The sequence below is a fragment of the Phoenix dactylifera genome, chromosome 2, assembly GCF_051530095.1.
Source record: "Phoenix dactylifera cultivar Ajwa chromosome 2, Ajwa_hap1_PhDact_Kaust_v1.1, whole genome shotgun sequence".
NCBI classification, from domain to species: domain Eukaryota; kingdom Viridiplantae; phylum Streptophyta; class Magnoliopsida; order Arecales; family Arecaceae; genus Phoenix; species Phoenix dactylifera.
This window is the reverse complement of record NC_143191.1, coordinates 37,191,482-37,208,986: the sequence shown is the minus strand read 5'-3', so window position 1 is coordinate 37,208,986 and position 17,505 is coordinate 37,191,482. Positions and strand designations below refer to the sequence as shown.

Sequence of the window (17,505 nt, the reverse complement as noted above, 5' to 3'; positions counted from 1 at the left end):
GCTCACTTATCCAAAAAAAAAAGTGAGCAAGCTCTTATGGTATGTTAAAGCTGCTGTTATGGTATGTCTCTCTTCCAACTTATAATAATTGAGCAAATTCTAGTCAAAATTAATTTCTGCTGCTATTCGAGTTGCTTTATTCTAGACTTAATAGACTTAAACATCTAACCAATCACTCTTGAAATCAACTTGATAAATTGCTGTAGTTGTCACATATAGAGCGGAGTTTTAATGAGAGAATTTTTTAATAGTTTATCATGAAATGATTTTTTATTGTCTCTATAATTCCATCAACCAAAAAATTGATATTGTTTGGATTGAATTAGAGCCAGTTAGGAAAAGGCAAATCTACGACTTGGTCGGTACCTTGATCGCTTATCATTGGGTCCAAATTGCCGTACTTGGGTAGCATGTCACTTTCGCTCCTTAGAATGTAGCCCCATCTAATTGGCCAATCGATTGCCTCACATGATCTAGCTTGTTTTTTATCCCTTTTTTACCTACATTTCTCAACCAGACAGATACTAAAATTTCCATATAATGGAGGAAAAAGCTACCGCAAGTAATCTAACTCGATCGACAATTTCGGTTAAAGATCCAATGGAAGGACAACCGATTCAAGCTTTGGGTCAAAAGTAAAAATCAAATCTCGGTTTCTACCAATGAAGATAATATATAGAGAGGCTTCAACAACAACTTTTAGCTTAGAACAAGGCTGCCGAATTGTGGATGCTAGCTACTATAGCTTATTAGCATTCTCACTCGAAATGTAGGATCAAATTCTACCTTCACTGTAGTTTTTTTGAGTATAATGAGCACCAAGAGAGGGCTATCCTTCGTGGACTGCCATGTAGCATCAGATTGGATGCGGGGCTCATCTCTCAAACTTTATTAGCCTTTATTAGCGTCATGGGCTACCATACTATATTCAAAAGAAAAGAAAAAGGAAAAAGAAGGCTCGGCAAAAGAAACTGGGAGAGTTTGAACTCTATTAACCCGCGACACCACCTCCATTATGAGAGAGACTTCTCTTTTGTTTAGCATGTAATCCTTTTTCCTTTTTTAACATGTATTTTTTATATTTTACATCATGCATTCATGATGCCATGACATTTTTTTTTTTTTTTATAACAGTGGCGCGCACACACACGACGGATATAGATGCGGCTAACAAAATTAGAAAACAAAAAACTACATACGTGCTACGACACTGAGCCACAATCCATCTAGATAAAACCTCCAGAATGGTGAGTCGCAAATAAAGCAACCCAGTCAGCGACACTGTTTGCCTCCTTTTAGACGTGCGTGGTCTGGTGGGAACCATATTCTCTTAGTAATCTACAAATATCGTGGAGCAGCGGTCGATCCTTGTCTACATATGCCAATCTCGGATTCACTCAATTACTTTGGCCAAATTTCCATTGAGGAGGAGATGGTTCGCGCCTAGTAACTGCTTGGCATAAGAAATGTTCTTCCATGCGGCTCTAAGCTCGATGTACATCATAGATGAGTTGAAGATATGCTGATCTTCTGCCGCTACTAGCTTGGCATGGTGGTTTTGGTGATGAAGCCTACACCTATGGTGAATAATCCGAAAATCTGTTCAACGGCTGAACCAATATTTAGACCGGACAACGAAAGCCGGTCCCGACCCCCTTCCGGTTTATCGGCCGGTCCGGCCCGTCCGTAAGACGCCAGGATGCCCCGTGGGCGTTAAAGGGCATCGCCACGGCCCCCGTCCTCTGATATAGATTGCTGCGTCGCCAAGTAGGGCAATTCTCTCCCTCCCTCCCTCCCTCGCCCCTCCTTTCGGAGCGACCAAGAAGAAGAGAGGGGAGGCGCCGCCGGCAGCCGACGGCGACGAGAGAAGCAGGAGATGGCGGTGGTGAGCTCCGCGAGTGGCCTCCTGGCGATGCTTCATGAGCCGCACCCGGCGCTCAAGCTACACGCCCTCGACAAGCTCAACTCCCTCGTCCCACTCTTTTGGCCCGAGATCTCCACCAGCGTCCCCACCATGTGAGCGCCACCCTAACCCTAACCCTAAATCCTTGCTTTGTCCTTCTCTTTCCTCCTGCTTTCTAGCTAGTTGCCTTGTTTCTTTTTTTGGGTTAGTTAGGGTTTCTTGATTGGTTGGTTGGGAGGCTTCGCTTGGTTTCTTGTGGTTGGGGTAATTTTATTGCACAATTGAGAGCACCCATGTTAGATTTTGGCGTAAACCCTAGAGAGGTTTGTGGATCGGGGGAACGGGTGGCAGATAATCTCGCGACCTATTGCAAGATTTGATCTTTTGTCGTGTAGATTCGATCTTTCATTTTGTTTTTGTTGGAAGAAGTCCAAAGTTTCATCAATCGACATCTTCTGTCAAGAATCTCATTAACTTTCCCGGCTTCTTGGCAAAGAATGTATAGATTTTACTGATTGTGCCCTGTGCTGTGCAGTGAAAGTTTATATGAAGACGAGGAGTTTGATCAGAGGCAACTTGCTGCATTGGTCGTTTCCAAGGTTGTATTTTGTTTTATTTTTCTTTGGATGCCTCTGTTTTGAGTTCAGAACATGTAATATATAGATCACAGCTGTGAGATTTTCTGAAATGTTATGTGATTGGTGGTTATTTTGCGGAGGTCTTTTACTACCTCGGAGAGCTCAACGACTCATTAACATATGCACTCGGTGCTGGTCCCTTGTTTGATGTCTCTGAGGATTCCGATTATGCTCATACTCTTCTTGGTATGAAATTCTTTCCATTTTTTTGATAGTTATTTGGTTTCTCTTTTGATTGGCTCTGGTTCTGATATATTTTTCTTCCTGCTTGGATCAGCTAAGGCACTAGATGAATACGCCAGTCTTAGGTCCAAGACTACAAAACCAAGTGAAGAGGAAGAAAAGGTGGATCCACGATTGGAGGCTATAGTGGAGAGAATGTTGAACAAGTACGCCCATAGATTACTTCTTTTGGACCTCTTTAACTGTTATATCATGCCAAATATTATTATGTTTTCTTAATTTAGGTGTATTTTGGATGGCAAATATCAACAAGCCATGGGAATGGCTGTTGAATGTAGAAGACTAGACAAGCTAGAGGAAGCAATTAGTCACAGCGATAATGTTCAAGGGGCGCTCTCATATTGCATCAATCTTTCCCACTCTTTTGTAAACCATAGAGAATACCGCTGCGAGGTAAGGATATTTTTGCAATCAAACTTTGCCATTTGCTTTAATGATTAGATAAGGGTCTTTAGCGACAAAGAATTAGAAAGAAAGACGAAAGGTTTTTGGCACATCTAACTGTGTTTGCTATACTTTGTTCACTTAACGATATTGACTTGAGAGTTGAAAAGACATTTGCATCTTAAACAAATAGTAAACAATCAGTGTATATGATTATGATGAGTGAAATGACTATGCAATGGAGGTAATTGTTCTCAACCATGGTTTGCAGTGCTGGACCTTATGAGTTCGTATTGGGCGTATTGACTCGTATTGGTAGCGAATTGATATTTGGTATGCCCCTCATACCAAGTGTTGGTACCAAGAATTGGACTGTATTGGCACTATACCAATTGGGTATCTGTATGGGGTACCAAACTATGGACTATGAACCTTGTTCTCAACAGATGCTTTATTAGCAAACAACGTGCCTATATTTATCTTTTTTATGAAAATAGTCGTAATCTCACTAAACAAACACTTACCATGCTACCATTGGCTTTCTAAATATCCTATTTGTTTCAAAAGGCTTGTTTTCTAGCATATGAAAATGACAAAACCTCCAAGTGAGAGGCCTGCAGTTCAAACCGGACTGGTGGGACATAACCAATGTGTTCTCAAAAAAAAAAAAAAAAAGATAAAAATGGTACAACCTAATGTGCATTTTCTAGGCAAGATATGCTTAACTTTGACATATCAATATAACTTGCAAGAGCTTGCTTTCTTTTCGTTTTGATGGATATCTACTCAATAACATCTAGGGGATCTATTTGTCGATTTAAAGTTTGTAATAGAGAGCATTAGAGGTCTTTGTAGCCAGTCCATTTCCCAAATGCTTCCTTACTGAAAGTGTTTCTAAAGTATCCGCTTTCTTGCTCTTGCACTAACTCCTACTTTAGGCAACTAAGTTATGGGTATCTACTCAATAACATCTTGAGGGATCTATTAGTAGATTTAATTTCTGAAATAGAGAGGATCATCATAAGTTCAATGAAAAGTCAAATATCTAGTATATGTATGTCATAAGACTTGATATGGTGTACAATGATTTATTGAACTTTTATAGATGACAATGGGAAGTTCACCATTAGAAGGCATAAAGAGAACTAGTATTTTACTCTTGATATTTTTTTTCATAAACTGATTATGTGTGTTCAAGTACAATCACTTATTTCTTTATCGTACCTTACTTTTGAATGAAATGAATATATAATCCATTAGGATTTTGTGGGAACATGTTTTGGGATTCTGCAAGTAGTATTTTGCATTATTTCAGAGATATGGTTTATTCTTAAAGAAGGGTGTTGTGACCATATAGCATCTTCATAGAAGATGTTGAGAACGATATAATTCTTTATGTGAAGAAAGTCTCTTGATGATTAACTCAAGATTAACTTGTTCTTGGAATTTCAAAATTTTGTGGGTGAATATGTGCTCAAGATTCTTAAAGCAGTAAATTGGTTGGAGACACATTGAAATAGCTCATAAAAAATGTTAGGATTTTTTGCTTGGTGATTTGTGATAGAATGAGTTGTTCTTCAAATAAAGGTTTGGTGGGTTATGTATGTACGAAGTATTTTTCTAGGTATTTTCTGTTATATATAAAAATATTTTCTTTGCATACATGAGATCATATATTTTTCATCTTGCTTTTACTTGAGAACAACATCACTGGTTGATGAAGAGTGCAAAGAGTTTGACCTAAAAATCTGAGTTGGCTTTGTTTGAGATAGCTTTTATGACATCCTCAAGGAGTTAGCTTTGAAGTATCTCACAAAATCAATCTACTACAAATGACGGTTGTATCTTCTTTAGATGGCATGCATAGGTGCATTGCATCATCCTGATTCCTAATTAATTGTTAGTTTTCTAGTACTAGTGTGATGATTGAAGATGCTAAGGTCCTCAGCTTGTCATTATCGGCCGCCGTCCGCTAAATAGCATGTATGTAATATTTTTTGAGTTAGTTATATGGCATGTATTAGTTTCAGGCATGGTATGCCGAACCGGTCCGGCCAGCTACCAGTACGCCGGAGCCATGAAAACTGGTACAGGCCGGTTCCGTGCCGGAGACGAAGAAGACAAAGAGAAAAAGAGGGAGCGCGGGGAAGAGAGGGAGGGAGACCACCTGTGGCCGCCATCGGAGAGCCGTGGAGGGGCAGCGGAGGCCTGAGGGGGCGGCGGAGCCCGACGGGGGGTGGGAGAACCCGCGGGGGCACGGCGGAGGCCGAGGCCGCGGCCGTACCCCCTGTTTCGAAAGAAACAGGAGACGCAGCCGTGGCTTTTTAATTTGGGGGTTTTAAGTGAAGTTGGCATATTGGTTGCTGACTTTTCTTTCTCGTTCTCTTCTTCTTCCTCGGCTCTGGCGGTGCTCTTTCGGTTCGTACCGCCTGATTTCGGTATGAACTGGAACCATACCGGTCCGGTAGGCAACCGGTATGCCTACCAAACCCGGTACAGCGGACTTTTGTTTCAGGTTTATATATGTCATGGTCTTGCACATAGTTGAAGTCTAGCAATGGTAATTTGCTTGATGGTTGTGTTATCAAATCAAAGCAAATTGGATGATGAACTAGTTATTTGTCTGAATCTAGGGGTTTCACAATGGTTGGGTTCCTTCAGAGGTTTTTATTTCTAGTAGCGGTAATAGATGGTAGAAGACTGGAGTTTGTAGTTCATCAACATGGTTTGCCGTTGATGATGGACGAGGATATTGAGGATGTGGAAGTGCCTGAACTATAACATATGGAACTACAATATTTGGAAAAGTAAATAAAGAATTGTATTCAACATATTTCTGGCACATTCATCATGATCAAATGAAGAAACAGGAACTGATGTATGCTGGGAAATTTTCTGAATTGGATAATGACATGCAAGCTAGAGTTTAAGAATTATGCAAATGGAAGAATCGTTTGTTGAAGTTCTCAATTATTCATTGTCATACAAAAGGCACCTTGGATTAAATCCACACAAGTGTGGCCTTGCAATAGTCATCTCCGAGGGAGCCATTGACATCATTACTAACAATTTAGTGGTCTTGTCTTTCAAAAGAATGAGGATGTGTTTACAGAGTTGGAGCAATCAGAGATTAAAGTTAAAAGCAAATAATATAGTGTGAAACGAATAATGCGAAATAATGCTGATTTCACTTTGTAACCTAGTTCACTATGTTGGGCATCGTAGTGAGAGTCTCTAGTGCTTTTGGAAACATGCTATCTGAGCATGAATATTGCTCTAAGCAAACTCATGTCTAATGATCTTGACCTTTAGTCTGTTTCATTACCTGGATTCTTCTATGCCTTTTATCCCACATTTTGGTTCTTGTCTCCAACTTGGACAGATATTGCAAGAGAATGAATATCTTAACACTTCATTTGACAAATTGCATCATATTTCTCTTTGGCTTCCCCTTTTTTTGATCATGCAACCAAACTGCTACTAATATAATCTGCTTTTGAACTAAATTGCTAATTTAAGAAAATACTCTCAAGTTCATCTTCAGTTATAATTTAGTTGCTTTCGTTTTGCTCTGTAATTAACAAATTCCTTGGGAAATGACTTGCATACTTGGTGGTGACTATCCGGTGAATAAGTTATTAAAGAGATTGATAATTTGATAGTTATTGTGACATTTAATGGCTGAACAATGTGTGATTTAAAGAGACGGAGCAAATTTGCTTAAGAGGAAGGACTGAAGGAATGTGTTTAGTGTTGCAGCCTTGTAGGTTGGCTTAGAAGTTTAAGTAGTAATAGAAATTGGATGATCCACCATTTGATGTTAGAATGGAGGAATATTTTATAAAAATAAAAACAACATCTAGGGAAAACCAAAGGTTATGTGCAGCATTTGTGACATATGATTTAAATGATATGAGGAAACATATACTATTTGATCTTGTTTAACTCCAAGAAGGAAATGAAAGATAATAATTGAAATCAGGGTATGCCGTACCGGCCCGTACCGGTCGGTACGAACCAGTTCGGGCTGGGACTGGTACCGGATTAGCGTGGGATCCGGTACCGGGAGCTTTTCACTGAAAAACCGTCCGGTATGAAATATGGTACCCACAAGTGTCAAACAGATAAAATATGGTAAGAATGTAAGTTGCAAGAAGAAATAAGTAAATACATGGGAGGAGGAGAAGTAGAAAATGGGAGGAAGAAAAAAAAAGAATCAACACTTTCCTTCACCATTGCTGCTGCTAATAGGTTATAGGGGATTTATTTATTCTATTGGATCATGGATCAGAAGTTGTGGATACCCAACTTGACTTGTCAAAGTACTTGGGATGTGTCTAGAAGTATTTGGACTGAATCCTTACCATACTCGATATTGTTCAAAAATAATTAAATGGATTCATGTGGTAAGTGAGGAGTCAGATGTGAATCGCCCCATATTTGTTGTATACCAGATACAAATGCAGTTGCTTTAGGGAATCATTTGCGCGGTAGAGGGATATTTGTCCCTGCTTACCTATGAAATATCGTTTGGGACAAGTGACAGAATCTATTCAAGCTTCTATTAGTCAGTTCTAGGGATTCAATACAAAACCAAGGTCCATGGATGTGATTGCGGATTATGTTGATGCATGAGTAAGAGTGGATTGAGCACAAGTCATGAATTTATGGTAATGCCCATTTGCATGGTATGGTGAGATAACATCAGTGGCCTAGAAGGAAAAGAAATACCATCTATGAATCAAGGATTCTGGTATTAATCCATATGGCCCATACTAAGTTGGTAAATGCGAAGCCTTTCGGCTTTTTATTGAGTGCTCGGACAAAGTATACCAGCTTTGTTGGCAGATACCCTTTGTAAGTATGGGGTTGTCCCATGATATGTCCTTATTGGCTAGTGAGCTGTACGGGCCCATACCTTGATACTTCAGACTATGCTACCAATTTGTTTGTTTACAATGCCCTGAAGGCAGTAGAGCTGTGTATCTGGCTGTATTTTAGTAACATTTGGTTGTCTCCTCTATTTTGGCCGTTATGTGAGTTGACTGGTATATTGTTTTAATGTCATGAGTCAAGATGTGTATTATTCATTATTGTAAGTCTGTTATTCTTTTATAATCTTCACTAGGATTGGTCTAATAGTTACGGAAAACTAGTGGATTTTACACTTTACTAGGTGTATAGAATGGCAAATAGATTTGGCAATCATATAAGAAATCAGATTTTCAATAGATTAACTAGAGTGGAGTAACCTCTGCAACTTGGCGCATGTGTATGCTAGATTGTTGCAGTTTCAAGCTGTTACGAGCGATTTATCTTACTCTCAGGATGGTCTTGCTCTTGCAATCATTGTTAAAAGATTTACTTTCAATAGATGATGAAGTAACTTGGAGATGTCATTCCTTGGAGAATGGATTTGCTATTGCCAAAGGAGAATGGATCTGGAAATTTCATAAAAAGAATCTGAGATTCTTCAGGCAGTCTTCCTTTTCTTCTTCAATCACTTGTTTGTGATCCTTTTAACTAGTTCTTGGTTATGTTTTATGTTGTCTTCAATCCTGGTTTAATTTGAGCTTTTTATGATATGGATTAATTGTGGTGAAGTCCTTGTTTTGTGGGAGACATTTCCACTATCCTTGAACATGCCTAATTTGATGGATATCTGCTAGCCTCATTGTCTGTGCATCATCTTAGATACTGTGATAACTGTTTCACCAAAAGCATGCTTGTTTTCATTTTAACGGGGCACAAAGACTACTAAATGATCTCAAGGTAGATAAGAGGAAGTGCATTAGTATGATTAGCCAACCATTCCTTCTCTCTATACATAATAGCAGTGCTTGGCGTTATAACTCCACCCTTTAGTACAGCTCCACCTTTGTATATTCCCAAACAACCTTCTCGGATCATCCCTAAGAGAGAGTCTGCCTCTTCTGTTTCTCTAGGAGCAGGCTGCATGGCATTCGCATTGGCTGGGTGACATGCATCAGACATGTCCAGCTCTAGCGAGCTGACCATAGATGAAAAGGGCAGATGTGAAAGAAAGATTTTTTTCTATTGTCAAACGGTGGATGGAATGTTTAAACTAAGCGCATGTTACATGTTGCAAGATGGAACAATGCAGCATATAGGCAGCTGCAAAGCAGCCTATCAAAGTTTGTAACAAAATTCTCCTGTGTTATTCACTTTCTGTTTTTGGTTTTTATTCTCCACTTGTTTATAGCTGGTGCTGATGTAACATTCTTCCATGCTCCAAGGCTCGAGGTAAATTGACCAAGTACTGAGCCTCATATTTGTCTTAATAGACTTTGCAAGTTTCGTAGTGTTTAGTTGGGCTGTTTATCTTTATATGTAAGTGGAAAAGAAAACTTTAGCAAGATACTGGCGGGGACAACTTGCTCACCAACTGAAGTCTGAAAATTGGTTGGTTCATTTGTCTAGTTGTCTGATTAGTTCGTGCTGATACTTGCTTCACATACTCTTTGCATGTTTTTGACTGTGTCTTTTAGAGGGCGAAAGAAACTCAAGAGAGCATGTTGCTCACCGAACATATTCTTGCTAGGCACATGTCAGCTCACATCATTATCTCGCAAGGATCATCGATATTATAAGGCAAAGAATTGTGATTTTATTGTAAAAAATTCTTGAATCCTGTATATAGAACACCAAAAGATTCAAGAATTCTAAGAATATGTTCCACTGTCACCTGAAAATTGATGTCTGACTTTTTCTTCAGGAAAACTGCATGAAATGAGGTGGTTCCACTGTCACCGGAACCACACTCTTTCCTTTTCCATGCTTTTCTTTCTTGCTTCCTTTTTTCTAACCTTTTGCAACTTCTCAGTAAAACTCTTGAGGCACTTTGTGCCTACTGTTTCATCAAACAGAAAAAAGACATATGTCGCCACAAACTAATATGGATTAACGTTTGTTGGATAAAATGCCTATAAAGCATGTTTCTTTTATGAGTTAATTATATTGTCACATAATCGATCATAGATGCCTATCATTTATACTCGATTTATCTTTTAGTTGTTACTATTTGCTATAAACATTTCAACCTATTGACATTCAAGTGTTCAATACCCAGAATACCAAACTTCAAGCAACATAGCTTAAGGGTCCATCTTGTTTTTAGCAATGGAAATAATAAATAACCTCATTCTCCTCTTTATTGTGATCACAGGTTCTCCATCTTCTAGTTAAAATATATCAAAGATTGCCTTCTCCTGACTACTTGAGCATATGCCAATGTCTCATGTTTTTAAATGAACCAGAAGCTGTGGCAAGCATTTTGGAAAAACTTATGCTATCTGGCAGTAAGGTACTTTGCTTTATTTTCTAAATGTTTTGCTTTCTTGTTTATCAAAAGTAATGCAGTGTTGTCATATGTAAATTTCAGGACGATGCTCTCCTGGCATTTCAGATTGCCTTTGATTTGGTGGAAAATGAACATCAAGCCTTCCTGCTAAATGTGAGAAATCTTCTGCCAGACTCAAAGTCTCAAGCTTTAAATCGTGTAAACCCTGACCATGGATCCACTCTACCAAGTTCCCAAAATGGAAATGCAAGCACAGACGATACAACGGCTACAACAGAAGATGTTCACATGGCCGAAGGTTCTCATACTCCAAATGGTAGTGCACATAGCATGGATCCAATTGAAGTTGCATATGCTGATAAGCTTGTGAAAATAAAAGGAATTTTGTCAGGAGAGACATCAATACAGCTGACATTACAATTCTTATACAGCCACAACAGGTTTGGTGCATGATTTGCCCACAATCTTGATACCCACCCTTTCATAGGCTTAACTACTGAAAATAAATGCTTTTTTTTTTTTTTTTTGCTTATAGGTCGGATCTTTTGATTCTGAAGACAACAAAACAGGCTGTGGAAATGAGGAACAGTGTATGCCATAGTGCAACTATATGTGCTAATGCAATAATGCATGCAGGAACAACTGTGGACACATTTCTTAGAGAAAACCTGGTATGCATCAAGTATATTAATTTTTGGTAACGTGTGCCTATTCTTGTTCTTGCTGGCATGTTTCTTCTAATAGTTACTGTTCATAAACTGTTCATGTCATCACTTGGCAGGAATGGTTAAGTAGAGCAACAAACTGGGCTAAGTTTAGTGCTACTGCTGGATTAGGGGTTATCCACAGGGGCCACCTTCAGCAGGGTAGGTCTCTGATGGCACCATACCTACCTCAGAGTGGTGCCGTGGGAGGTGGCAGTCCATACTCAGAAGGTGGTGCCCTTTATGCTCTAGGCTTGATTCATGCCAATCATGGCGAAGGCATCAAACAATTCCTTCGTGAGAGCCTCCGTAATACTAGTGCTGAGGTGCTTTTTTCCTTTTGCAGATCAGTACAGGCTGTTATGATTTTTTAAACTATAGATCTCTAAAGCTCTGAACTTTCATAACCTTGCAAACTGATTTGTATTGTGCAGGTTATCCAGCATGGGGCATGCTTGGGTTTGGGATTGGCAGCTCTAGGGACAGCAGATGAGGAGATATATGAGGATGTAAAGAATGTCCTTTATACCGACAGTGCTGTGGCTGGTGAAGCTGCTGGTATCAGCATGGGATTACTTATGGTTGGGACTGCAAGTGAGAAAGCAAGTGAGATGCTTGCTTACGCACATGATACACAACACGAAAAGATCATTAGGTAAACATAATCTTAAGCCGTCAGGCATAAAGCCTACCATTTATGTTGCATTGAAGTGGATTATTCAAATTTTTTATGAGCTGATGTTGTTTGGAGTGGATGAATAAACACCATATCATCTCATAATATGTTAATGCTATAGTACAATGCTGTCTGCATTTCCTGATAAAGAAAAAAGGCAACATTCTTCTTACACAGGTCTTTAAGAGTTGCATTCTTATGAAGAACACATCATTCTTGTAATTTGAAACTATGATGCGGACTTAGAGCATAATTTGAAGCTGCTTATGTTCAATTCTCGTGCTCATGTTTATTTGTTGATTCACCTTTTTCCAGGGGTTTGGCACTGGGAATTGCATTGACGGTCTATGGAAGGGAAGAAGAAGCTGATACTTTGATAGAACAAATGACTAGAGATCAAGATCCTATACTTCGTTATGGTGGTATGTATGCTTTGGCTTTGGCCTACAGGGGTACATCAAACAACAAAGCCATCCACCAGTTGCTGCATTTCGCTGTATCAGATGTCAGCGATGATGTACGGAGAACAGCTGTTCTAGCCCTTGGATTTGTCTTATATTCGGAACCTGAGCAGGTCAGTTTGCGAATGCTGAATTTTATAGTTGAATTGACATCTTCATTTGATGGGGCTGGCGTTTTATCTTTGAACTCCATTGCCACCTTGCAAAAGGAATTAGCAGAATCACCATAGACAGTCAATGTTAGGGTGGCAGTGAATCGGGTTGAGTCGGGTCAAGAATCCCTCAAATCTGTCAAAAGGGATTAGCAGAATCACCATACCTGACCATTTATTTATCCATTAAAAAATAATATACCCATATTCGGCACACTTATTTTTTTTATGGGCCAGCAAGCCACTTACTCGACCTGCAAACCTGATTAATAAATGAAACAAAATGGAGTCAAAAATAGAAGATCCAGGGTAGCAGAAATAAAGTGAATGAGAAGTGATAAATCCTGAAGTTGCTGTACCCTCCATTTTTCTCTTCTGGGCATTTTATTCATTGTTTGAAAATTTTGTAGCCTTCCTAATAATAATCCTGATCAATCCTTGACAAAGGCAGGAGCCCACTGCCCGACAAATACTATCTTAAGGGTTTGAAGGGGGATTTAGAAGTTCAACCCATGGCAACCTTTCAGGTTGGAGGGCTAACCTATACCCAACCTGTTTATAGTCAGGTTGGTGGGTCTAGCTAAGAAATTGTCACCCCCTAGTCTGTGTAGACATTTAAAAAATCTGTTATCAGGAATTAAATGCTGATATGCCAAGAAAAATAATTTGGGCTGCGTGTTGTTAGTTTCTGTACCTTTATTTACTTGGTTAATATACATCCATCATTGAAATACTTATTTCTCCCTACATTTAGGCATAAGTGGTTTGATTTTTCATTCTCCCTTATTTTGTGGTAGTGGTGACGCCATTAAGTCCCCCTTTTTTAAATAATTGAGAAAAATGATAATAATAGGAAGCTACGGAAAGGTTTCGTGCAGTAATTATTGTTCTTGATTTCTTATGGCCTTGCAGACACCAAGAATTGTTTCCCTGCTCTCTGAATCTTACAATCCCCACGTCCGGTATGGTGCAGCTCTAGCAGTAGGCATTTCCTGTGCAGGTACTGGGTTGAGTGAAGCCATTTCTTTGCTGGAGCCTCTTACATCAGATGTTGTTGACTTTGTTCGTCAGGGAGCCCTCATAGCGATGGCTATGGTTATGATCCAGACTAATGAATCCTGTGATGCCCGTGTGGGGACATTCAGGTATACCTTTTTGCTGTATTCAGATTATGTTATATACGAGTTAGATAATTGGTTTGATTCATGTGCTTCTGTTATCAATGTGTCTAGGCGACAGCTCGAGAAAATAATTCTCGATAAACATGAAGACACAATGAGCAAGATGGGTGCCATATTGGCCTCTGGAATTCTTGATGCTGGTGGAAGGAATGTGACAATTAAGCTGCTATCCAAAACGAAGCATGATAAAATCACAGCAGTTGTTGGGCTTGCAGTGTTCAGCCAATTTTGGTATTGGTATCCCCTTCTCTATTTCATAAGCCTCTCTTTCTCTCCCACTGCCTTCATTGGACTCAATTATGATCTGAAAGTTCCAAGATTTGAGTTCTTATCAAATGCCAAGGCTTCCCTATTTGAGTATCCACGCCCAACCACACCTCCCACATCAACTTCAGCTGTCAAGTTACCCACTGCTATTTTATCAACAACTGCAAAAGCAAAATCAAAAGCAAAGAAAGATGCAGAACATAAAGCTAGTTCTGAGAAGTCATCGAGTGAAAAGGGTCCTAAATCTTCTGAGAAGGATGCCGATGTGATGCAGGTAATTTTCAATTTCAATTACAGCTTCATCAATCTTGCCAAAATTCTGCTCAAGACAGCAGTTGTCTTTTTTAATTTGTACTAATGATTTAATAGAATTGCATTCACATATCATGAGGGCGGGCCTTGGCACAATGGTAAGGTTGCTCTATTGTGACCTTAGTATTAGGGGCTTGAAACATAGAAACTTCCCTCTTCATGTGGGGTTAAGGAAATGTGACCCTCCCCAGATGCTGCAATGGGAGGCGAGCCTCATGCCTTGGGTCGCTCTTTTCCATTTATCACATATCATGATGGGTAATTCTTTTTAAAGCAACCTTTTAATTTTAGTGGTCGACTAGTGATATTCTTCAAGCAAACTCTGAAATTGGCTGGCTTTGTTACCATTTATCTAAATATGGAATATGTTGTTTGAAGTGTGCTGATTTATGTCTCGAGTATAAAAGGGGATTTTGCCCAAGTTGAAGCAGGATTGAATCTTGAGGCTGTATTCAAGGACAGCTTCCTTCTGCTTGTTCACTTGCTTTGGCACATATAGCATGGTGGTAGATAAATCACATGCCTTTAGACTAGGAGGGCGACATATTTGGGATCATTGCTATGGCCATGCTCTCATGCATGCCAGTCTGTCCTCGTGGCACACCTCCTGTACTTGGAACGTGGATGCATCTCATTTATTTTGTTTTCTACCCTTAAGCAAAGGATAGCCTTCATAGTTTATTACATCAATGATGGACTATTTTTCGCGTAACAAATATCGCCTGATGATTGCTGTCTCAGGTGGACAGCTCTTCGGAAAAGAAGGTGGAGCCTGAGCCGTCTTTCGAAATTCTGACTAATCCAGCAAGGGTCGTCCCTGCTCAAGAGAAGTACATTAGATTTTTGGATGGTAGCAGATATGTGCCTGTGAAGCTGGCACCCTCTGGTTTTGTTCTTTTAAGGGATCTTCAGCCAACTGAAGCCGAGGTGCTTGCTCTTACCGATGGACCGTCGCATGCAGCTAGTGCTGGAACCACCACTGTAGCTCAGCAGGGATCTGGTTCTTCAGCAATGGCTGTGGATGAGGAGCCTCAGCCCCCACAACCTTTCGAGTATACCACATGATGTTTTATGGCCTTGCGCACAATTTGGAATAGAGTTCATGACTGGGTGGGGATTGAACTTCTTTTACTCGTTTCTTTTTGTGTACTCCATAATTTTTTTCCTTTTTGTCCTGGATAGTTAGTGTGAAATTTGTTGGGAAGGGAAAAATGTACATTCAATAGAGAGAGAGCTGGGTCTTTCTCTGAGACTGCTTGACGAAAGCGTTGGGGCTTTGGCAAAAAGATGTACTCTACAAACAGATATGGCGCCCCACTCTGTGTTGCCGTCGGATCAACTCCACCGCAGACTGCGAAACACGATAAAGTTGTTCCCTTCCAGTGCCAGCAATCTCTTTTATGTTGGTGAATCCATATTGATGTTAGAATTTTATGTCAAAGCTTCACGTGTATTGGGAATATTGTGGCTGAACCACTAGTAGTAGTTAAGCGGGGAGTTTCAGTTTGCAAGCATGCATCATCTATCTGTTCAAGTGATGGTTGCTCAAAGGTAAAACTTTCAGTCCGCAATTGCATGTGGCTTTCATGTCGTGCCAATGGCATTAGCATACATGTTTGAATGTAGAACCGTTGCATGCATGCATAGAGCTAATTTCTTAGGGACTGTTTGATATATATATATATATATATATATATATTCTGAAGTAGGAATGTGGAATCCAAAACGAAAAATATTTGTTGGGTTGCTACGTTTCTAGTTTTAATAAAAGTAACTTTCATTGTTTATGAAAAAATGAAAGTGAAATTTTTATTTTAATTTTTGTTTAAATGAGACTTTAGTTTATTCCGTGCGGCCCGACTCTGGACTCCCGTCAATTTGGCCTCTTTCCCAAGCTCGCCTCCCTAGCAGTAGCTTGATGGTCGAAGAGATTCATTGAGATTAGGAATGTGACTCCTTTTGACGTCCTCGGTGCCCTCGCCACCCTCTATTCCAGTGCTGCCCTCGCAACCTCGTTCCCTCCACCGTCACTGAGCCTACCGCCTCTCCGATGCCTCCACCGAAGTGGGCTGGGATGGGCTATGCTCATATCTGAAATTGATTTAAATTATTTAAGGGCTTCTCGGCTTAGACTCAAATTTGTTTAGATAATCTAAGTCCGAGTCTGGTTTAAGCTCGGGTCTGAGTCTGGCCCGAATTATTCATTTGGGCAAAATAAGCTCAGCAAAAATCCTATTGAAGTTTAGTATTTTATAATATTGTTTCACAAGTAGATAAGGTAGTTAAAAATTAGGCAAATAATACATGATATATTATTCTTAGCTAAACTTATTTTAATTTGTTCTTTATTTTTTTAAAATAACATCATTCAAAAATAAATTGATTCAGGCTTAAATTCGGACTCTGAATCGAACTTGGCCCGAAAAATAAATGGAAGTTTAATTTAAGGCCAAATCTAGTTTGAACTCTTTTGGGCCTAACTCGAAGTTCGGTCTAAGCCCATTTCTATCTCATCTGATTGTCCGATGCAACGGTGATCGGCTTCACCAAGGCTGAGTGCATCCTCAAGTGCCTTCTCCTCCAGTGTCTCCATCTTTGGCCTCGCTTCCACGTTCAAGTCTTCGCTGACCTCAAGCGCAACTTGCCGGTGGTCATTGATGTGGGGTCCCAAGACCCCTACTATGAAGGGGGTCCAAACTGCAGTGCTTGAGGCCATGGATGCTTACCCTAAGGAGGCAGCTCGATCCTATGTGGCACACTATTGGCAAGGAGACCAAGCAGCTGGACAAGGTCTCAAGACCTTGAGGAAACTGAGTTAAAAAGAAAAAGATAGCGACTACTGACCATATTTCTGTTGCCAGAAATCCGAGATAAAAAAAAACAGCAATATGAAATGCAGTCTTGTTCTGTATTAGCATTAGAGATGAACCTTGTTCACATTTTGATTTTTGTTTTAATATGCTTCACTAAAATTAGCTATTCCAAAATGTGAAACAAACAGCTTCTGATCAGCCTTCTGTTGATGGCCAGCGGTTATGATCTTTTTTATAAATTTTTTTTTAGTATGTTCGAAGGAAAACAGATCATAGCAATTCTACTAATGAGCGTCAGTTGATCAACCTGCTTATAACCTTCACATCAACGCTAATTGTGATAAGTTTATTAATGATGCACAGAGATTTCCTCAGACCTAGAGAATGATAAATGAGAAGGGAGCCTGTCTATGTTGATTGTACTCACATTAGAACAGTGTGAGCAGCCGT

At 39.7% G+C, this 17,505-nt stretch overlaps 1 protein-coding gene across 1 annotated transcript; it reads left to right on the top strand.

Moving 5' to 3' along the window:
- Window positions 1–1,715: 1,715 nt before the first annotated feature.
- LOC103701452 (26S proteasome non-ATPase regulatory subunit 1 homolog A-like) lies at window positions 1,716–15,756 on the top strand. The gene is made up of 14 exons (XM_039128394.3): window positions 1,716–2,016; window positions 2,439–2,502; window positions 2,622–2,727; window positions 2,819–2,930; window positions 3,009–3,177; window positions 10,355–10,492; window positions 10,571–10,929; window positions 11,025–11,160; window positions 11,271–11,519; window positions 11,628–11,848; window positions 12,185–12,443; window positions 13,395–13,627; window positions 13,715–14,204; window positions 14,984–15,756. The coding sequence occupies exons 1-14, from the start codon at window positions 1,877–1,879 to the stop codon at window positions 15,305–15,307; spliced, it is 3,000 nt and encodes a 999-aa protein (XP_038984322.1). The 5' UTR covers window positions 1,716–1,876; the 3' UTR covers window positions 15,308–15,756.
- Window positions 15,757–17,505: the final 1,749 nt, after the last annotated feature.

Bases quoted from the DNA above. Each gene is read 5' to 3' on its own strand.
- LOC103701452 (XM_039128394.3), top strand. From the start codon at position 1,877: ATGGCGGTGGTGAGCTCCGCGAGTGGCCTCCTGGCGATGCTTCATGAG. The intron at 10,930-11,024 runs GTTTGGTGCATG...TTTTGCTTATAG, and splicing joins TTCTTATACAGCCACAACAG to GTCGGATCTTTTGATTCTGA. The intron at 14,205-14,983 runs GTAATTTTCAAT...TTGCTGTCTCAG, and splicing joins AGGATGCCGATGTGATGCAG to GTGGACAGCTCTTCGGAAAA.